Source organism: Channa argus, chromosome 16 (genome assembly GCF_033026475.1).
Source record: "Channa argus isolate prfri chromosome 16, Channa argus male v1.0, whole genome shotgun sequence".
Lineage (NCBI taxonomy): Eukaryota > Metazoa > Chordata > Actinopteri > Anabantiformes > Channidae > Channa > Channa argus.
The window spans coordinates 12,856,675-12,880,107 of record NC_090212.1 but is presented as its reverse complement, the minus strand read 5'-3'; the positions used below and the strand labels follow the sequence as shown (position 1 = coordinate 12,880,107).

Genomic DNA, 23,433 nt, shown 5'->3' with positions numbered 1-23,433 from the left:
AGAGAAAAGAGAGAAACTGTAGTTGGTGTTGCTTCCTTCCTCCCAGCCAAAAACTTAACAGCTCACAGGCTCAAAAGACGTTGCTTTGAAAATGGAATGAATAAAATAGAAACAAAGTAAGAGAGACAAATCCAGTGTTCATGGTACAAGAAATACAGAAAAGGAATTACCATTAACAGTGGCAAGAGAGAGTGAGTCAGTGAAGGAAGGGAAAATGAATGGTACAGAATGTGGTGTTTAGGAAGGAAAAGGGTGGAGATAAGACTCCAGTTTGTGTAGTCAGACAATTCATTTCTCCCCTTTTTTTCTCCTTTCCTCTGTCATCCCGTCTTTATCTGTGCATCTCCTTTTCACTTACTTCCTCCACCTTCCAAACCTACTCTCTTCCTTCAGCTCATCATCTCCTCTCTTTCCCCTCCCTTTCCTTGCACTTGTGTTCTCCACTATATGTTAGTTCACTGCCTGAACAGACCGGTTTGCTTAGTTTTACAATAGGATCCGGGCTGGAGGACTGACAGACACACAAAGGCCCTGCTTCTTTACAAGGGGCCGCAAAGAAACTGAAGGAGGGTATTGTTAGGACACAGCACGCCTCTGCATTACATCAGCTCTGACATGCGTGCAAAGAAATTGTGCATACAAAATGAGTGTATAGAAATAAATGTTGCAGATCACAATAAGAGACACTTACATGTATCATGCAAACTGTTTGGGTGTACATTCATATATTTTGTTCTACTTACCACACAAACATACATAGATACATGCAATTGATCCAAGGAGTAAACTGGGTCACCGAACATTCAAATGTTTCTCTGCAGTGTTTAGAGTTTGACATGTGCCCTCACTTCCTTATAAGACTATGTCCTCTCAGATTAATAGAGTAAATAAAGCTTTTTCCAGCTTTTCCTCTGGCGACTTGAGTGCATATTTTTGATGCTGCGTTGCATTAACTTGTATGGACAAAAGTCACAGGCATTTGCTTAATCACCAGTGAAAATTCACATTGTCCTTCCAGAGGAACAAACTTGACAACCACTAAGGTTTCACTTTAAAGCCCCTGTGTGTGTGAACACAAGTATATCAAATGCTGGGAGCGATTTGCTAAACGCCTTGCAACACAAACAGGAGTTTGTCCAATGTTGTGAATGAACACAGCACCACTGTGAGAACACACTGCATCATTCTACACTGTTCACTGAGTGGCGGTAATAAGTAATTACAAAGAACAGATAAAAACATTTTACCACAAAGTGAGGCTATTTATTTCTTGGATGAACATGGTGAAAATAACCACAAGTTGCCTATAGAGCTGGGACTAATTATCCCTTAACTAAGCGAATGTAGGCAAATGTGTGATTTTGTGGTAAAACCAAAGGGTGCCACTGTATTTGATAGAGCTTCCTAAAATCACCCATCTGCACTTTGTGACTTCTCCCCCTGAGGCAAGGTTCAGTGATGCACCTCTTTTCTTTGAGGTGACAGCCTTGACAATAGCAGGGCCAAACATGCAGGAGTTATGTTCTAAACAAACTGTTTCGTTTTTTTCCCCTTCACTTCTCTATAGCACCCTTTCATGTTCTTTCATTTTGTCAGATGATTTCGGGGGGCGACTTACGAAATGCTATTTCAATGAAAAATGTCTTTTGAAGACATGAAAAGGAGCTGAGGAGCCTCAGCCAAGAGGATCAAGGTGCATAGATCTAAAGAGGCGTTACACCTCCAAACGCCTAATTAAAGAGCACGTTCACATAAATATCTCGCTTGAGATGTGACGAATGTGTGCATGCGTTTAAGTTGGGTTTTTGGGCCACCGTAGCTAATGGTCGCCGCCTCGTAGCAGCTCTCTTCTTCATAACATCATCTCATGCATTGAAATTGCCCGTGAGTGAGGCATTTTGCATATCCATGGTGACCCCAGTGCAGACTTAGAAGTTTGCATAAAAATGAGAAGAATGAAGAGACGAGTGCGGGGACACACACACACACACACACACACTTTTCTCTCTTTGCAGTGTGGCTGAAAGCACAAACATTCCCACGTGATGATGGAGTTTGCTCCCTCCCTCGCCGGCCGCACAATAGCGCGCTGGCTGCCTCACCTCCACGTCCACGCGCAAACACATTCGCTATGTGGAAGTGGAGCCTGAGATCGGTCAGGGCTCGAGTTTGATTCCAGACTCTCCACATTCAGCACGCTGTTAGGGGTTTATTATTCATGTAGATACGGTCACTTTTCTGTCGCCGTCGTGCACGCTATGGATAAGTAAACGATTTTCTTTTTCTTCAAATGGGAATTAGTTGCGCGCGTGAAACTTCAGTTCACTTTTCTCCTCAGTGATTCTCTGATTTTTTTCCCCCCTCGCCTGAAACATGCCGGAGCGAATAAGTATTTCGGACTTTTTGATCCTGACAAACGAGGATTTGTCTTCGCCAGGGACTTCAAGTTTTCAAGCCAAAATGAGCGACTGTCGGAACACGGTTTTAACCGTGGAGGAGGTGAGAGCGGTGGAGGGCGATGAAGGGAAAGTTTCACAGTTGTTTGTTGTTAACCTGAATAACCACGCTCACCTGCGCACTACTTTACTTCTCGTGGGTGATTATTAGGCTATAAGTCATTATCATTTCTTCGACTGTATCCAGGTGAATAACTCTCTCACATGGGGAACTTTGCTCCCAGTTAAACCTGAGACAAAAACAACTTATTGTAGCTATGCTTTATATGCAGAAAGTGGCGAAGGTATTGCACAAGATGCTTTGCGTGACATGGAGTTAAGGTGGCAGTTTATTAGGTACACCTTCATGTCAACAGGTCTGCAGGGAATCCTCCCCCATGCAGATATTAAGGCTGAGTTTTGGTTCAAGCTGTTTTAATGAGGAGTTTTGCTGACAACTGTTTCTGTTCTTTTGTCCACCCTATCTTAATGAGTGAGGCTCAGGGGAGGCCACATAACATCTCTCTGCATTATGCAGTGCAGTTCAACGTTTCAGCAACGTTCACAAAGTTGAATAAACACATCTCTAAACTCACCATTAACTTTAATAGATTTTCTGCAGAACTCTTGTATTGGTTTTAGCTCCGTGTACCTAATAAAAGTGTGGACTGACTATGTAAACTGGTGTATTGCATAAGTCATTTGGTGAATGCTGCACTTGTACTGTCTTCAGGAAGATTTAATGCAGCCTAGTTCAGCAGAAAAGTAAAAGTTACATGAGGTAATCCCCGTGAGCATCAGACTTTACTTGGTCTTCTCCTTTTTCACAGGGGTCGGACTTGCATGGGGCACACAGAATAGTGTTCTGTGTGGAACTTTGTTGGATTGAAGTATTGGTGTTGTGCGTGTAAGCCAGCACGCGCTTGTTTGTCCATGCTTGTGAGCATGTCAGTGAAGGCCAGGTTGTGCATTTGGTCTGTTTGAACTGGTACTCTGGCTCAAGGCTTGTTTGAGGTCTCTTGTGTGTGCATTTGTGTTTGTTTGAAATCTCTTCTCCCAATGCTCATACGGCAGAGAAGGAAGCAGAGAGAGGCTACCATTAACTGAGCCATAAAACAAATAATCCAAGTATGCACACAAGTCGATTCTGACTTCCTTGTGACAACTTGAGGTTCAGTGTTCCACTGTAACCCAAGATGGCGTTGTGTTTTTAAGTATTTGTTTTCATTTATTATTTTAAAAACTCATCGTAAACAAAGCAGTTGGGATAACGGCCTGATGTAGTCTGTTTATCTTAGACTAATGTTCTTATTTATCACCATGACACTCTAGAATATACATAGCTGGAATAGCTGCTTTGGGGAGTGTCATGCTGGAATCCTACACATGTGCACAAAAACAGACAGACAGACAGACAGATGCAAAAGCAACAGTTTCTTTATAGATAGATCTATGGTTATTATGTTTAGTCTGCTCAGCAGCGACAAGCCTGATTAATGGCTTGGGGAATGTGGGCATGTGCATGGTTTACAGCAGCAGACATAGACACAGACAGTATTTACCCACACTTGGCTGCTTGTTACTAATTTCTCTGATTAGAGACAACAACAAAGGGAGAAAGACCTAAGGATCGGTTTCGAGCTATAATGGGGTTTATGTTATTCCCAGGAATGTTTTTTAAGGACAAATCCAAAGATTTCCCCTATGGTTCTCATGTTTAAATTGAATATTGTAATTTTTATTGCAGCTGAAACTGTTGAATAACTGAAACTCAAATATAACTGAAAATAAGATTCAGGAATCAGTTGGTCATGAAATATTAAGCTATGCTGCCAGCAGGGACACAGACCCTGACAGCAGGTGCCCGCAACCCCGCATACAGACACAAAAAGACACTGTACTTTACATAAGCACACTTACAGGTGAAGCTCCTTTCCTTCTCCAGAAGGGATATATGTGAACACTTGTGATGGTCGTCTCATTTGTTTGTTTGCTGAATTTGAAAATTTTAAGAAAATAAATGAAAACAACCTGTTTCGTTGACCTGCACCAGCTTGTTTCCATTGTTTATCCACTGTCTGCCAACCAACTCAGCAAGCGGAGGAAACGAGCAACTCCCACATCCAGTCTCCACTAAATCACTTTCCCATTCATTGTCTGCAAAGTCACATTGCATATTGCCTTTTAATTACTGAAATAACACTTAAGGAGTGGACTTGACCAGTAATGACTGGGGTGTGAATACCACACGTTCTAAAAAGACAGAGGCAGTTAAGTCTAGGATACTGTCTCGTTAAAGCTATTTCTGGTAGCTTGGAGGTGGAGTGCCACATGTCTGTTTTGGTGAAATAAGTGGCCTGTGTAAGGACTTTGTTGATTGTCCTAATACTGTGAAGCTGATTGTCTGTTTTCATCTGTAGGTACAACTTGTGTCAATTACCAGAAGCCTTTTCTTCTGCAGAGGAAATCCAGTCCAATTTTAATGTAGGAAAGTGTTGCTTAAATCTGAAAAGTCACAGTCACCTAGGTGGAATAAATGTGGTGACATCATTGGTGGATGTACACGACAGCATAACAGAGATGATTGCAATAAAGGTGAATGCTGATTCATCGGCTCACATTAGTCAGAGACCGTAAGAAAATTAAGATAAATGAATTCTATTATTCTAAGATTTTGCAAAACAGGTTAAGTTTCTCAGTTGCATTTCCAAAAATATTGCAGAAAACAGTACTTTATATTGGTATTACAATTTCAGTTTATATATACAGTGAGAAAAGAGCTTAGTCTTAACACCCACTCCTATAATGAAGACGTCAAGTGCAAAAAATCTCACTTTTATTCTTGATTTTTTTTTTGTAATTTTACACACGCATCTCACTTTTGTTTTTTTAATTTTATTTCTTTTTTATTTTTTTCAGTCTCTGGAGATGGACCACACAGCTCTGCAGAAGATGAAAAAGATGATCAAAGCAATACACACATCTGGACTCTGTAAGTGTCAGCCCATAGCATAGTATAGTCTCACTCACATGACATATTTCTTGCGTAAGAAAAATCCAACTCAAGGTACACCTGCTAGCTTTTTCCAGACCCTTCAACTACATCACACTTCATCTCTTGTCGTAGTTTTGCTATCATGGAGATGGATTTGCTGACATGAGTTCAGAAGCTGATAACTGACACCCATGCTTTTTGTCCTATCTGTGCTGCTTTTAAGATGATCTGAATATAAGATACACTTTTTTACTTTTTCTCAGGCAAGGTCGTGTGAAAGAACCTGGGAAAACAAAACAAAAACAAATCAGTACAGTTAGTGGAACTTGAGTTGCAAATGTTTTACATCCAGCATGAAGAACCTGGCATAGAATGTGTTCTACCACGACCATGTTCTACCATGTCGAATAGTGCTTTGTCCCCTAGTACATCTGCTCAGCAGCATGTTTATAGATTAAGATCAGCCTTTATAATGACAGGATGAGCTGTGCAGACCATATCAAAGCTTGCATATAATTTATTGCACAACCCTGTTTCAGATGACATCATCAGGCTGGTGTGGACAGTGTTGTTTATGAGTGAACCTTCTTGTTACGGGACTTGGGTGCGTGGGAGAATGGCTGATTTTGTTTACATTTATACATTGTATGGTCTTGTGGTGTGTCTGTTTCTGGGTTAAGGTAAATGGTATGTGGAGGTTAGGCAACAGAACAAAGGTCTGTTCACATTAACCTAACAGAACCAAAGGGTTACTGAGTGATTAGTTTACAAGTGTGTGTGTGTGTAATCAAAGTCTACATCACCACAACTTGTCATATGTCCTCTGAGAAATAAACATTCAGAAGATGCAAGTGTTCACCTCAGGAATGCGCGGGAGAAAAAGAGGAACAGCTTATTGCATCCCGAAGTTGTTTTTCTCTGCTCATTCACAAGCATGCTTGTCATTTCAATGCTTCAACTCATAGTTTTTAATGTAAAATGACTCAGAAAGGCAGCTGTGCAGAATTAGGCAACCAGATCCAGTCAGCAGAACGGCTGTAGCTCAGTCGGTGAAGGCCGTCGTCCACAAACCACAGGGTGAGTGGTTTGATCCCCGGCCCTGGCTATATGTGAAAGTGTCCCTGGGCAAGACACTGAACCCCTAACAGCCCATTCCCCGCTGATGATCCGCTGTGGCGACCCTGAACTCACGGGATAAGCCGAAAGGACAAACAAATAAATAAAAAAATCCAGTCAGCTGCACCATAGCAACTGCAGCAAGGTGCTGCATGAGTTTTCTCTATCCAATCACCTTGTGTTTTTTCCAGTAATTAGAATCATACGGGTTAGTTCCAGTAACATGAGCATCAGTGCCCCCTGTTATGTTTTGAACCTCTAAATCAGTCCTGATGTTAATTGTGGTTTGACCACACATATAGTACATACCCATTCATACGCCCACTGATCTCTCATGCTGGTCTGATGGTCCCCATTACAGTGACTCTCATACAAAAACACACAAACACATTTTCAGATCTTCTTTTGTTTTGTTCATTATTCTCATAAACTGCTAAGTACCACTTTTCTGCCAAGATGCTGAGGCTGTGACTCTGTGTGTGTTCTGCAAATCAACTGCTCTGCGTGTTATATGACTGTTAAAGATCAGCTGTAAAATCACTCTCTGAGCTCCTCTGTGACTCAGCTGTTGGTTGTTTAATAGGCGGATCAATATTACTTTTTTTAAGTTTTCATTCTATTCATACTTTTTTAATGACTGTACACCCACAGCAGCTCAGTTTTTGTCTCCCCCATCCCTCAGTATGTCTGCATTCTTTTTTCAACTCAAAATTTTCTGTCATGCAAAATGTTCCGTTTTTAAATTTTAGATATTTATCTGTTTCTCACTTACAGTCAGTCTACCATTTTACACACATAACAACTGGAGCAGAAGGATTAAACTTAAGTTATTCTTTCTACCTTATTGTGCTTATTACTTTAGGTCAATATATTATTTTACTGCTTCCTTAAATTATTAGAGCAGAACTATGAATTAATTATCTTGGGTTGTATAAAGTCAATTTATATGTTTCTATATTACACTTGCTTGGACAGGTACAAATATTTGTTGATAGAAAACAATGACTCCCATTGCTTGAATTATAACCTGTATTCATTTGACATTGTCATTTATACTTCTTTTTGAAGCAGCTGTAGACTAAAACCAATGAGTACAATGTAAACCCAAGTGGTGCCAGTTGAAGCTTAGATTGTTTTCCATCAACATTTTTCCCCATAATTCTACAGACTGAGGTCTCACAAAGGTCATGACCCTTGGAAAAATGACCTACAAACCCCGAAGAAACACAAGTTTCTAGATGTTTGCCTGTCTCCTGCCCTAGGACGGGTGGAAACCACTACTAATTTATCCCACATGCTTGTCTTGTTAAAATACTCTCACTCAGCAAGTCAGTCTGCCTTTACATGTAACCCACCAGGTCTGAATAACCGTGAGCTTCCTTGGCTTTACTCACTCTGTGTGCACGTGTGCTGTTTTCCAGCTCATGTGGACAACAAGGAGCAGTATATCGAGGTCCTGGAGAATCTAGGGAATAGCCATCTCACACAGGACAACAACGAAGTCTCCACAGGCTTCCTCAACCTGGCTGTGTTCACAAGAGAGGTCACAGCCCTCTTCAAAAATCTGGTAAGCAAAGAGGAGAAGAGTAAAGAAGAAATAGGGAAGGGAAAGGGAAGGTTTCCTCAAATTAGCAGTGTTTATTAGACAGTTTATCAGACAGACATACAAAATGAAAGAAAAACTGAAAACCTCCAAACCCCCTTAAATAATATTAAACAAGAACTACAAACCTATCATACATCCTTAAAAGATGGTTGTGTGTGTGCTTATTATGTCAGAGCAAAAAGTTTTGTGCCCACGTATATGCATGACTGCATGGAGGAAATGGCTTTTCAACAGCTGCCTATTTACGTCTGTTGATGCACAGTTTGAGGCAGTCTGGAACCTTTCCACTGATAGTTTCTATGGTGATGATAATTCATCCCAGACCTCCATATGTGAGTAAACAGACGCATGCACACGCACACTGTCTCACACGCTCCCTCACATGTGTCAACCAAGGCCTCACAGGGTGGACTGGGCCTCACAGATGTGAAAAGGTAATGGATCTAAAAAACTATCAGAAGGGTGATTTAAGGAGACCGCAAAATCGACCTGAGAGTGTCCCTTAATGTCACGTGTGAGTAATTGCATGCTTGTTCCACTGTCCCAGCATGTGTGTATAGAGGCGTGCATGCATTGATCCATGCCATCTAGGAGCTGCTATTTCCTAGCTATTTCCATAACTTCATACATTATCTATTCGTCACCTCAGATATTGGATGTCAGCCAAAACAATTCAACCAGGGCCCAGTGTGAGTATATCAAGGCCAGCTCAGCAGTCAGCTCATGGACATTATTTATGTTACGAGCAGGGTGGAGCTTGGCTGTAATCCACCAGGATTCATGGAAAGGTTGTAGTGACATTTACAAACAGCCTTTGTAAATTTGAACAGGGAAGTTGCAAACATGCGATGATGAAAATAAAGATACGATATACGTTCACGTAGGATTCAGCATTAATCGACTAATAATAGATGTAAAGTGCAATTTCTTTTGTTTATTCATTCTCCCCAGAACCACAATGGAATCTATATTGTTATTAGCTAAACCTCAAGTGTGTGTGTGTGTGTGTGTATGTATGTATGTATGTATGTATGTATGTATGTATATAGTACATCAATCAAAAGTTTTCAAAAACAATTGCAGACTCCTAAGGGTTAAAGTAATTGTGTTGTGCGCTACTTGATATCAAAATATTTAATGGTGCAGATTATTGCCCACTTTCTTTCGGTGACTCACAATTACAAAACGACTGATTCACCATGTTTTTAAGGTTATCCACACTCATTCCCAGAAATGTAGGTCCATAGGGAGAAACATTAAAAGTGTGTGAGTGAGACTGCTCATACTCCAGGAGATCAGGGTCATCTGTGACATGTAGTAAATTTAAGCTTTCTTTACTCCTTTCCTCTGCTTCTACATATTGCAGGTGCAAAACCTCAACAACATTATGGCGTTTCCTTTGGAAAATGTGCTGAAATCAGAGCTCCGAGACAGCAGACTAGTAAGTTTGAGCTACGACTCAAGATCTGAGTACAAATTCATTGAATGCTTATAACATTTTTGCTACTGAACACACGAGTTGAGTTGTTTTCAGTGTCTTGTTGGAGGACAGAAACTATATCTATTCCTCATGTAAAAAGGACACCATTTACATTGTAGTAGAGTTAGGTGCTTTTTTAAAATTCTACTTCAACCTCTGTCCACAAGGTGAATTAAGATTCCGTGACATGCAGTTGAGAAAGAAGACGGATATCTGTGTTTGTAGATGTTGACATTAGTGTCTGATTTGAATGAAGTATCACTCTAAAATCTGTTTTGGGCTGGATTTCCTCTAGCTAAGGCTGTCTGTCTGTATTGTAGACAAAGCTGATCCTACTAAATGAAGGTTGAGTAAGACTTACTTATGTTCCATGTACTGAACCGATCCTTCTTGCCCATTATTTAGCCCTTTTAATTACAGTGCCAACAGACTAATGAGTAATATAACAGGCTAATGCTTTATTGTTCTCCTGCCTCTGCCCTGTGTTTTAAACAGACGACTTGACATTGCTTCACCGTAACTGTGAAGAAAAGTAAAGTGATACTAATATCCTGTTCAGCGAGATAAAAAACTCATTGGAAGTATCTGAGTAATCATGTCTATGCATCAACTGTCTGGCTCTACCTATTCAAGTAACGACCAGTATATGAGGTGTTACTAGGTGTTGCGCTGCTTCATCCGACTATACATTGACTGTTAACCATTTGGCTACAGCTCCATTTACAGCGACCCTCCTGTGGTGACATGAAAATTTCTACTCTTCTTTTTTTTTCTCTCTTTGTTTCCACTGCAGGAACTAAAGAAACAGATGGAGAAGAGCTGGAAGGAGTACGACATAAAAATGTAATTAACCATGCTTTCACACTACATTTCCTGACAAAAAGATACTGAAACCTGATACTGATTTGGTTGCCTAAAGAGAATCATCTCACACATTTACGTTTCTTGCTAATCGTTTACTGGGTCACAGAAGTTAGTGTAAAGTTAATAAGTGGATGGTTTTCTATTATATTATCATGAAATGAAACTGAAGCAGCTGCACTTTACAGCAAACATTTGATCTCATTCTGATTGTTTAAAATGTTTTATAATGTTGTAAAGAGATTTCACCTTTCCTGTATTGTATTTCATCCACCCTATCTTTTCTCTCGCTTGCCATGAGGAAGTTCCCTTGAAAAAGCTTGTTGCACTTGTAAAGTGGTTAATTATTACAGAAAAAGTTGATCAGATGTGTTAATTATTGCAACACACTGAGAATAGATGAATATATATATTCATAACATTAATTCTTGCTTTTTCTTTCCTCGCTACTTTAGAGGGAAATTGGAGAAGGAGAGAAAAGAGAAGAGCAGGCAGCTGGGGCTCATCAGGATGGAGGGATCAGACAGAGGGGAGGACATGGAGAGAGAGAGGAGGACCTTTCAGCTGCAAATGTGTGAGGTGGGGGATTAGTGCCAGTCAAAATACCATATGCAGACACCTTTTACATACCTGAGGCAGGCTTGATTTAATTCATATGGGTGGTCTGCCTTGCTGATTTTATATTCCCTCCATGCTGGACTGGTTGACCAGGGTTGATCCCCTTTGTGAAAAGTTTTGCAAAGAGAACAACTTTGTGACCCACACCTGAAAGCCAAACTGGAAACATTTTCTCTGAAATGCACTAGCAGAGCTGTTACATACAGGTGGTGGTGTAGTCTCAGTTGCTAGTGCACATGTAGCTGGAGAATTTTGAATGAGACCAGCTGTTGAGACAAAGAGGAGAGGCAAAATGGAATTTCCACTTGTTGCAAGGCTGCTTCTCCTCTCTGTCCGTCCTCTCATTCCTCCTTTCCCCCTACATACACATACAAATAAACACACACACACAACAGAACTCACAAATACACAGGACAGAAACATTTTGCTTCATTTGAGCCAGTCTCTGCTTCAACTGCAGAGACAGATGGACTCAGACTTCCTTTCACACAAAGCTAAAAAACCCTGTAGCCTGAATTCAGACCTTTTATTTTCCTACATTTTAAAATATAAATTTAAATTTTGAGCAAGATGGAAATTGTTCACAATAATGCTGTCCCTCTAAATGTGTTATTCATGTTTTGAATAAAGGCTTCTTCCAGTTTCTGGCTGGAGTGTTGTACTAAGGCACATGACCTTTGAGACAACGCTGAGCAGTGTCCTATACAGCAAAGGGTCACATGATAAAACCATGCTCAAAACAGAGGTGTAGTCGAAGATGAGCTTTAAATTATGTTTGCTGAAAACCAATAGCATAGATTTGAGCTTAATTTTCATGTTCAGTTGTAATATTTGTGTGGATTTGTGTGTCTTTTGAATGGAGAGCTGTTGTTTGTGGAGCTGATTTTGACTTTAACTGTGTTTATGTTTTTGCAGTATCTTTTGAAGATCCAGGAGCTGAAGGTGCGTCAGGGCCCTGATCTTCTCCAGAGCCTCATCAAATACTTCCAGGCCCAGCTCAGGTCAGTGTCATCTAACATCACCTTGGCTATTTTTTGCCTCATAGCCCTTTTGTTCATGTTGTTTGAAATAAGGGCAAGAACAAAAAATCCCACCTTAAACAGCAGATGGATTTGATTTGTATGGCAGGTTTTCAGTAAGGGATTTTGTATAACAGTTGAGGCTTTTCTGGTTTTCACTCTGGTTTTTATAAACTTTTATCACTGTTGTTAACCATTTAGCCATTTTACTCATACTGGGGGTTTTATGTGGGAGTTGTAGTTGCTTATACAGCTTTAACATGTTATGTTTTGATTGGTGCAAGTTAGGATGTTTGGGCTCACGTACCCCTATGACTCAGCATTTGCTCTTTGTCTGGTCTCAGTTTCTTTCAGGATGGGCTGAAAGCTGCAGAGAATCTTTCACCGTTTATTGAAAAGCTTGCTGCATCTATGCACGGGGTAAGCACAGAAAGTGCTGCTGGTTTGTCTGAATTATATGTGAGTATTTATAGGGGTAAATGTTAGTCATCTTCAGTCTGCAAACAGTTTGGTTATTATCCAGCTGTGTCATGATTTCAGTATAATATTTGTCATTATTAAGAGTTCATTGTTTAGACTGATGTTGCCTAAAAACTCAGACAGGCTTTTGCATTTTGATGTTATCATACCACCAATCTACCCCCACAGATTTAGTTTTTCTTTGTCATCCATTACTCAGTCACAATGAATAGTCAAACTGTGTATAAGAAGACTCTCAACGTATACTGTTAATCACATGTTTAAGTGCTTTATTAGCTCTGGTAGCACCGTTGCAGCCTTGCACAACAGCCCACCTCTAAACTTACCCCAGCTGAAACCACAGGCTAGAGCCTGTTCCCAGAAAGACTTCCCATTTCCAAAACATTAAACCAAAAGCATCCTTTATTTTCATGCACACCTATTCCTCCAACCAATCCGACTGGTTTCCATTCGGCACAAAATTGGCTTTCTTCCCCTTTCTGGATAGAGCATTGGAAACAGACTGTTAACTGCGACATTGGGAACGTTAGAAGTTTTTCTGGTTCTTCATGTGAAGGACACAGACTTGCTCTGACATGCCAGAACTGAGCCTAAAGAGGGATATCGAGACTGAAGCTATGTTGTCTTTCCCAGGACAAAGGCAAAAACATTTAAATAAAACTGAAGCATAAAAAAGACTCTGCTGCTTTAACATAAACAGCACAAAGACTACACACCCCACAGCTCTGTTCTGCATTATTTAGGCCATTACACAAAAGCTCTTATGTATTGTCAGTCCACACCCAAACACTGCTTTTGCTTAACCTAATAAAAGCAGGATTACAAAAACACGCTCTTCTTCTAAGAGACTGTGTCTTTTTATTACTGCAATTAAAGAAATTTATTTTAATGGTTTGTGTGTATCGTAGGTGAGTCAGGACCAGGACGAGGAGGTGAAACAGCTCACTCAGTTGAGGGATTCTCTCAGGTTACTTCTACAGGTCGAGGGAAAAGAGGTACTCGAGTTTATATTACAGCTATAATATACACATGTGTATGAGATATGAGCATTTAGTAGATTTAGTGTCAGTGTATCAGTGTATAAACACATTGCATGCTCTCAAAAGTCTATAACAGCAGATGTTGATCGAATTACTGTGTTTTCTTGTGAGTGATCTGCAAAAGCTAGTAAGAAATCTTCAAAGTAACGTCCTATTTGTGTCCCAGGAGTACCTGAACAGGAAGAACTCTGGCAATGGGTATAGCATCCACCAGCCACAGGGCAACAAGAAGTATGGGACTGAAAAATCTGGCTTCTTGCTGAAGAAGAGTGACGGGTGTGTAAAAGCAATAGCCACAGTGTCCAAAAATTAGAGTACAAGCAGTTCTCTCATAAATATAGGGGCATGAACAGCAAAATGTGCTGTAAAATCTATTAACAATAATTATTGTGTCCTGGCTCAGTAACAAAAGGGCTGAGCGTTTATTTTAACTTCAACCTGTTCGTATGTTAACAAATAAAAACATTTTCACTAACACTGTATTTAGTAGAAGTAAGACTAAGCAAGGAATAGAGAGAAAATGGGGAAGCTCTGAGTTTGTCAGTCCCAGCTGGTTCTTATTATTGTGAGATGAAGATTCAAGTGCGGGCCCCTCCTATGGACATCATTGGCAGACTGGCTAACCGAGCAGATCTTTTATGTTTCATACGCACGCACGCACGCACGCACGCACGCACGCACGCACGCACAGCTGGATGACTGTGATAGGGAGAAGGGATGTGGTTCAGTAGGGCAAATGAGAGACAGAGGAGAGTAAACTTTCCACAGGACACAAAAGAGAGAAGACATTCTCCATTTTACCTTCATTCACGATAATGGAAACAAGAGAGAGCCGAACCAGCAGTAATCTGAACCAGCACAGTGTGTAAATCATCACTGCTAATACAATGGGAATGTGTTGATTAATTGCACAGAAATTATCCAGGCTGATAATTGTTATAGTAATAGTATCATGTGTATAAGATTTGGTTTTGGTATTTTGTTCTTAAATGTGAAATTGTTTTGGAATTGTGCCATTCAGGATCAGGAAGGTGTGGCAGAAGAGGAAATGTGGAGTCAAATTTGGCTGCCTGACCATTTCCCACAGTACGGTGAGGACACAAAGGTTAAAATGTCCGCTTTATTTTGTGCCGTTTTTTCCATTCACCTTGACATGCGTTTGTCTGTCTGTCTGCAGATCAATCGACCACCAGCCAAGTTGATCCTACTAACCTGTCAGGTGCGACCAAACCCAGACGACCGGAGGACCTTTGACTTGATCACCCGTAGGTTCACCCTAAGTTTCGACTTTACATTCGTCACGAAATTCGTCACGACTTATCTCCAATACGTCTTTGTGCAATCTTGCTCATTTGCTTGTCACATTAATAAGTAAAAAATCAGAACGCATGTATTTGAGATGGTTGCTATAGATTCTCTTCACTGGTGTGACATGAAAAGGGGTGATTGTGCATTATGCTCAACTTATAGCAACTGTAGTTAAGCAACCTTTGTTTTCATTCACCTGTTTAAATTTTTTAAATTTTTGGTCCATCTTCTATTGGGTATTATTTTTTTCACAATCCGCTGACAATATATAACCCCTATTTCTTCTTGTCCATAGATAATCGGACATACCATTTCCAGGCAGAAGATGAGCAGGAATGTATGATGTAAGCACTGAATCCACTGTAGGCTGTTTTTACATGAGAGGCACCTTTCTTTAATGTTAGGGCCGCATGTGAAAGGCGCTGTGTAGTGTTCACTTACATCCAGAAACATCTGAAGTTTCACTCAGAAAGTGGATATTTGTATAAAAAAAGAGTTGGATAAAGATTAAGTAAAATTGTTTCATATAGTGTCTGAGCCAGTATACACTGAAGGGCAAACATGGCTGACAATTGACAAAAAAGGAGAGAAACTGGAAGATGCAGAAGGGGAAAAAAAGCTGTCCTCTGGAGCCCCTTGCCCAGCTGGTGTTGGGCGGGACTTCTCGTTGTAGCCACACACTGCTAGCAAGGAAACTGTGTGTTGTGATGTGGTGTTGGATGGGGGTACATGTAGGGATGTTTTTTTATTCTTTATTTTTTGGTACCCTGCTCTTCCCCTATATGTGGGCCCCCAGGCAGATTCTTTGATGTGATGTGCTGAAGGAAATGGAAATGTTTTGTATGAAAAAGTACTGGAGCCTGAGAAATGAGACATGTTCAATATGAATCTTGGGGGTAGAAAACACATAAAACTGAGAAATTGAAAGTAATGATGACTTATCACTAGGCAACTAAGCACAAAACACATGCTAAACACATGGCGGACTGTGTTTGATCTTCAGGGGGAAAGACTGAAATGATCTGTCTATTTGTGACAACTGTATGCCTGTCTCTACTTTAGCTGGATGTCAGTGCTGCAGAACAGTAAGGAGGAGGCCCTGAACACAGCGCTGGGAGGAGACCAGCTCCACCTCCAGGACAGTGGGCTCCAGGAGCTTTCTCAAGCCATCATAGCTGAACTCCGACACATGCCTGGCAACGAGGCTTGTGCTGACTGTGGGGCCTCAGGTCAGCCAGTTACTTTGGTTGATGATATTTACAGAAATACATGTGGGCAGTCATGTTCTGAGCATGACATGATTCACAACCAACAGCATTTCATTTATCAATTCCAGCTGTGTTTTTAAGCATCTCTGTCTTGCTAATAGTTAGCTCTGCTTTTCTGTTTTTTTTTTTTTTTTTTGGCTTTGCATGTCTCAGATCCAACATGGCTGTCAACAAACCTGGGCATTCTGACATGTATTGAGTGCTCTGGCATCCACAGAGAGCTCGGTGTCCACTACTCCAGGATCCAGTCCTTAACTCTGGACCTGCTCAGCACTTCTGAGCTCCTGGTACTTAATGCACACATGGAAACACACAGTTCTCTCATCAGGATTTCCTAAATGCAGACTATAACTGTCTGCCTTTCGTTGAGATGCCTTTTAAGTCACATCTCTGTGGTTACATTGTTTCTCCAGTTGGCTGTCAGCATAGGCAACACCAAATTTAATGACATCATGGAGGCCTGCTTACCAAATGACTCGGTGAAACCACTGCCACAAAGTGACATGTAAGTCCCTGGTTTCATTTATATACATTAGAGAGAGATATAAAATGAATTAAAATGAATTTTTATTACTAACGTGTTTCTTTTAAAACCAGGAATGCCAGAAAGGAGTACATTGTGGCAAAGTATGCTGAGCGCCGGTATGTGCTGCGTAGAGAAGAGTCAGATCCCAGCCGACTGTATGACGCTGTGCGAAGTCATGACCTCACGTCTCTTCTGCAGCTCTATGCTGAAGGAGCAGACCTGGCCAAACCACTCACGCTGCCTGATGGACAGGTGAAGATCATTTTTAGCTACTAGGGAATTTCCACAGCAGCAATTCTACCTGAAGTGTGTCTTGTTATAACTCAGCATTCCCACAGATGTCATGCATTTAGCCAAAATGACACCTACACCCTCACAAGCCCACCCACCTTGCTTGTTTAAAGCAACACATACATTTTTCAAAAATGTGTTCCTATCACTTTTGAACTGTGTCTAAAAGTAGAAAGAAATCCTCTTTGTATTTTAAAGATAATGGCACAAAGTACAGTGTGTGGGAGGTGTGTGGATAGTTACAGTACGGGAAGTATGTGATAATTGTCTTGTGTGTTTTGTTCATGTGGGTGGGTATTCAGAGGCCCTACTATATTTTCTGGCCTATAATCCTCTCTTTTTGTCCTCCACCTCTGCTGTCTCTCTCTAAGGGCTCGTCTTCTTTTTTTGAATCAGGTTCTTTCCCCATGTCATACACTTCCTGCTCAATGTTATAACTGTGTGTAATATGACTGGTTCACTGAGAGGGTGATGGTCTATGTATATGTGCATTTTTGTGTTGGTCGGTCCTTGTTTATTGTTTCGGCTTTTAGGTCAGAGTTTAAGTCTCATGAGAACAAATGCGACAAGCTTTTTGAAGTACCCATGTGCTTTTTCTACCCTGACTTTTTTATTTCACGTGAACATATAATGCTTAAAACTTCAGGAGTTTTCTCACTTTTTAAGCACATGCACAGCTGGGTTGTTTCACAGTCAACTTGTGACATTAGGTTCACTATTCTGGTCTTAAGACATGATTGTCAGCTCCAAAATGCAGCCACTTGAGGCCACATTGAAGTTGTCAAAAGTATTGTGTAGAGAGATGAACTCTTAACTCTTTACTTTGTGTTTAAGGAAACCAAAGAGACAGCTCTGCATTTTGCTGTGCGTCTGGAGGAAAGATGCTCTCTGTCGCTGGTTGATTTCCTCTGCCAGAACAGGTCAGACACTGACAAGTAGTCATTTGTAGTTATCTCTTTCCTTGGTCCATGTTTAACACCATCTGTCTAAACTGTAACATCACTGCAGCAACTGTCTAGAGAAAAAATCAGCAGAAGGAAACACAGCTCTTCACTACAGCATCCTGCATCACAAGCCTGAGTGTCTTAAGTTACTCCTAAAAGCGAAGGCAATGCTGCACCCAGGTATTTTTTACTCTGCTATATTTACTGTATTTCTCTATCACCCTGTACAAAATATCTAAGACACATATTTATCCTGTAGTGAACTCAGCGGGAGAGACGGCCCTTGATATTGCACGGAGGCTGCAGAGCACACAGTGTGTCGAGCTGGTGAGGCCTTCTTTCAGCTTTACTTTTAACTCATATATTTGAAGAACACACAGTCAGGAGGCAAGTTCAACCAAGGAATCAAGTTGCAACATAAAAATACCCACCAGAAAGCCAGGTCCAAAATCAAAACAGGACAACTTCCACAGCTGGAAATACTACCTTAAAATAACTCCCTCTGCAGCAAAGCTCTGTTAAGGAATCGTGTCCTCATCAGGTCCCAGTGTGTATCATTTATAAAGTGGTTTTATTTTCTTACCGGCCATCTGCCCTGTGGTGTAACATCCTGTTTGATTGTGCATCTCCTTGTTTTAATGGCTTGTGTAGAAGAATAGAAGTTGAACAAGCATCCTGCCTCAAATTTCAATTTGTTTTTTTTTTCACTTGATTTTATTTTTTTGTGTTTTAAATCTTTGAAACATGCATTGAACTCAATAAGATAATTTAGATAATTATCTGATTGTTTAGTTTGGAGTTATTTTTCTCATAGTAATGTGTGATGCTTTATTTATACTTTTTCATTAATCCTTGATAACTTGACTTGATCAGTTTTATAACCTCCAATTCCTAGTTCACAAACATACAAATATTTGTACTTGGGTGTACCGAAACAAAACAACTAGGAACTACAACCGAAGAAAAGCCAATTAGTGAAAACTGTTGCTGGATACTGTATAAGTAGGAGTATTGAGTGTTTGTGTGTGTTTGTGTTTTAGTTGGAGCTGGCCCAGAGTGGGAAGTTTAACTCTCAGATCCATGTGGAGTTTATGTGGGAGACACAGTCTCAGGATTTCTATGACAGTGAGGATGACCTGGATGAGAAGGTGAAAAAGACACTCAAACTTGGCTAATCACATACAGATGTTGTCTACCTTACATAAAAGCCTTTACAAAATCTGGAGGAGACGGATCAGATAGGAGAAACGGGGTTTCCAATCCATTGTCCTCTGCTAACGTCGGGAAAAAAATCATTACAAGTTTTGTTTTTTATGTTTTGTTTCACTTTCTCCCAGGTAAGCCCATCATCCAAAAACCCCTCTCCGTTGTCCTCCAATGGAAGTGGTGGATCTGCCTTCGCACGCTGGAACGTGGCTAACGTTGCCCATGCTAGCACAGGCAGCAGGCCGTGTCAAACTTATGAGAATCTAGACTTCCTATACAGAAATCCTTCTGCCAACAGCACCCCCTCTGCTGGGCCACCACCGCTGCCAGCTAAATCCATCCAGAGAGGTGAGCCACTGTTTGTTTTTCTGTAAGGAAAAGAAAACAACCTTGTCTGCCACCTTTTAAAGCTTCATTTTCTTTATTTGTCAAGATTTGTCACATTTTCAGCAGTGCAAGTCAGAAAAAAAAATTAATTTTGCCAGCACATTTAAAGAAATTCACATGCAACGGTGCATCCGTTGAAATTTTGCACAAAAATGCTATTTACATTTAACTTGTTTCTTGATCCAGCAGTTTTCTTGTGCTCCACAGGTCGATCTGATCCTCAGATTTCAGTCACAACACAAGAAGGGTCCCCCATTCCAAGACGCTGCTCTAACCCAGCCTCCCACTCATCCAGTCCCCAGACACAGTCGAGACAAAGCCCTCCATCACCCAACACAGACAACCACGGTCAAGGTGGTAGATCTCCAAGATCCCCCCATGGACAGCGAGGTCTGCTTAGGAGGCAGAGGCAGACCTGGGATGGCCAAACTGGTGCTAGTTCCGGATCTCAGAGCAGTCTCACACTGACGTCTTCACAGACTCACATAGGACCTGTCAGGTTAGAGGTCACTGCTACATATTTACACATTTCTGCGCACGCTTTTGTTAACATGAAAGAATGTAAGTAAATGGAACTGCATGTCTAAAATTTTTATCTAACTATCATTACGTCCTTAAACTATCCTGTTGACTTTAATACAACATAAATGAAATGATTCTTCAGCTCTCCTCAGATTCAGGTTGTCCCGAACACCACATAGGTCTTGTTTGATCGGTTCATCTTGCTTCTGTCTCATTTTCCCAGTTCAGAGAAGACCACATCGTACCGTCGGACCAGCAGTGGAGGAGGCAACCAGGGAAGGTGTAGTGTGTCATCTCCCAGCTGTGTAGGCAGCCAGGAGGAGCTGTACTGCAGTTTAGTGGGTAATGGTCCCAGCCTCACCCCAGCTCCCGCTCCAGCCCAATCATCCTCACCCACCGTGACCTTTGCCCATCGACCCCGCAGGAATGCCATGGTACAATCACACAGAAACCTCTTTCTGCTGCATTCACCTTGTACTTAAATGCCTTCAGTGTCACAGTGTTAAATTTCCCCACTGTGAGATGTCACAGCCAGTATACATTTTCAGGTGGCACTCTGAGATTTATATTACTTTCCCTCAAGGTGTCTGGCAGCAGGCCATATCAGAAGCGTGTCAAGGCTTTAGTGGACTTCGTAGCAGTCAGTTCCGAGCAGCTTCCCTTTTTCAAAGAGGAGATAATTGTGGTCACAGCCAATAATGACCCCCACTGGTGGGTAAGTGCAACTGCAACTTGTTCTTCCTTGTCCATTGTCCATCTGTACTTGTAATAAATGAACTTATGAATATTATTTAACTTGTTGAATACCAGTTGTAGATGTAATTTTAGATGGGTAAATTGGTCTACATTATTAATACATTATGGCAAAGTGAAAACATGGTCACTGTAACAGTCTACAACACAAAAATTTGAAAAAAGTCAAAGGGCCTCTGTGCACAGGACTTTCCATATGTGTTCACATCATAAATTGTTTTTTTCCTTATAGGCTGGGCACATTGAAGGAGACCCATCAAGGAGTGGGACCTTTCCTGTCAACTATGTACACAAACTGACAGACTGAGGACATGGAAATGCAAATGTACTGTGTTTTATTAGCTTAAAGTAATTGAACCAGCAAGGGATGCTCACTGGAACCTTACCGTCATCACAGTGGAATTTTACCTACACAAGAGGACAGTGTTATTTTCTGTTAATTTCCTGGATCCGACCCCAATATTGAGTGTTCGAGCAAAAAGGTATCAAAGGAAATCAGAGGATGTAAAGTACACTGTTTTTAAGACTTTTGATATTTACTTATCCTGAAATCCACCGTAAGGCTTTTACACCTCTATAAAGCCTTAATTCCAAGGACTATTGTTTTCATGTGGTGGCCCGTCCGTTATTTTCTAACTGCTACGTGTTTGTACAGTTGTACAAAACCGCAAACCATAGGTACATACTCATTTGTGGTTGGAGTAGAAACTGTTTTCCATTTAACCGTTAATACCACAGAATATCGCAGATGCTTTAATTGTCTCTAATGACCTAGAATCTGCACATAAAGTCCAAACTTGCCTTCAGGGCAAACCCTTTAAGGCACTTTAAACTCATTTAGGAAGAAATCTGAGGAGCTAGCAGAGCTGTGAACGTGCACCTATGCAGCTGCTGTACACAGATGTAGCTGCTTTTTGTTCTGAATGGAAAATGTCTGGTCTGGTAAATCATAGTGCACCGAGAGCCGGGTGAGTGGTTTCAACCTGCCCAGTGTCTGTTGGAGCCTGCCACTCCTGGGACTCTAAAAGTGGCTCTGTGCCTGCCAGTCTGTCTCCAACAAAACACCAAGCATCTGGGCAGCCTACGGAGACATCTGAAACTTAAGCTCAGCCTTCCTGACTCTGGGCACAGCTCTTTGGCTGTGTGGAGAGTGAAGGATCCAGTTTCTTCTGGCTCCAGGCTCGTGTCTCTTGAGAGTTTGGAATAAGGATGGTGTGTTTTTTTTTTTATCTGGGGGGAGGAGACACTGTTGTACCAGGAACTGGCATGAAAAGGTGGCTTGCTAATGGCTGTACCTGGGTACAGTGAACAAACACTTACTGTAGGGATGTGTTTATCGTGGCGCGTGCACACAGGCACACTTGCACTTACTGTACTCCTAGATTAAGTTCCAGGAAAGGAGGAAGACTTGGAGGTGTAACCGCTTCGCTGTGTCACAAATTTTTTTTGTACAGTTTGTATCCCTTTTTTTAAATGTTATACATTATAAATAACTATTACTGATAATGTTACTTTTTGTTGCTAATTTGCGTTCCTCTTTTTGATTTGTTGTCTGAATGGCTGCTAAAGAGGAGAAAAAGAACGGGAATTGATACAGTTGCATAACCAGTGTTCAGAAGAATCCTGCCTCACAAACTTGAAAAAACTGATAGTGGTCAGTAAAGGCAGGCAGAAAGGGGGCGTTCACTTCCTTCATGAATCATGAGTGTTTTGCTTGTCACTGCTTGTGTTGAAATTTTGCCATACTGTCGATAGGGAAAATGACAAAACCTCACCGTTATCAAATGTGAGGCAGTGAACATTTGTTAGTAGGAACTCAAACGTAAACAAAAGTATATTAGCTCCTTTCGTTGGCAATATTTGTATCATACACATTAAACATGGCACTTAGTACTGAATCCTTTATGCTAAGTCTTTGCTAGCACGCATTACTTAAATTATTTAGTGAGCATGTGCACAAATAAAAACTACATCCTATGTGTTACATAAACTATTTTGCTGGCCTCTACTTGCCTCCGCACAACTGTGAGAATATTGAAAAACACAGATTGAATATGGTTGGCTTTGGAAAACAATCAAATTGATTAAAGTGTAGCTAGAACATGAAACATTTGTTTTTATAGCATTTCCTACCTGGAGTACAGTAATCCATAAAGTCTAATTTAGAAGCTTCAATCCCAAATACAATGTATAACCAGGAAAAAGGCAGAAATATTCACTTGTCAAATCACTTCATTTTCACATAAATTATTTTAAAATAATTTTAAAAAGTAAATTCCTCCCTGATGTTTACAACCTGTGACCTTCCAAGATGATTACTTTTCAGGCTTGACTAATGATAAATAACATAGCACCATTGTATTATAGCAAGAATTGTACACATCTTCACTAAAGCTAAATTTCTCGATCCATCTCACACAGCAATTTTCCTGCAGCTCTCTTGTCTTTCCAGCCTCGTTTTGTCTCTATCCAGATGTTACTTGGCTCTGACTCTGTACTTAAGCCATGATAATGAAATTGCAACCTGTCACTTACATAACCAGGCACCTCACCAACAGCCAGGATAACGATGCTGTGT

The 23,433-nt window shown here is 40.8% G+C and overlaps 1 protein-coding gene across 5 annotated transcripts; it reads left to right on the top strand.

Annotated features, from left to right (window-relative positions):
- The first annotated feature begins 2,104 nt into the window (after positions 1-2,104).
- asap3 (ArfGAP with SH3 domain, ankyrin repeat and PH domain 3) lies at positions 2,105-22,361 on the top strand. Of its 5 annotated transcripts, XM_067480431.1 has the most exons (27): positions 2,106-2,499; positions 4,856-5,030; positions 5,355-5,427; positions 7,968-8,113; positions 9,519-9,593; positions 10,426-10,475; positions 10,949-11,072; positions 12,027-12,112; positions 12,475-12,589; positions 13,519-13,605; positions 13,817-13,926; positions 14,672-14,741; positions 14,828-14,915; positions 15,254-15,302; positions 16,021-16,187; positions 16,380-16,513; positions 16,640-16,731; positions 16,824-17,004; positions 17,878-17,963; positions 18,052-18,167; positions 18,247-18,314; positions 19,028-19,135; positions 19,325-19,541; positions 19,788-20,079; positions 20,326-20,536; positions 20,686-20,817; positions 21,088-22,361. In XM_067480431.1, exons 2-27 carry the CDS (start codon positions 5,016-5,018, stop codon positions 21,160-21,162), a joined length of 2,967 nt encoding a protein of 988 aa, XP_067336532.1. In that variant the 5' UTR covers positions 2,106-2,499; positions 4,856-5,015; the 3' UTR covers positions 21,163-22,361. The 5 variants fall into 5 exon arrangements, with proteins under 5 accessions (XP_067336529.1, XP_067336532.1, XP_067336530.1 ...); XM_067480428.1 differs by lacking the exon at positions 4,856-5,030 and having other exon boundaries at positions 2,105-2,499; positions 20,686-20,813; XM_067480429.1 differs by lacking the exon at positions 4,856-5,030 and having other exon boundaries at positions 12,475-12,550.
- The last annotated feature ends 1,072 nt before the right edge of the window (positions 22,362-23,433 follow it).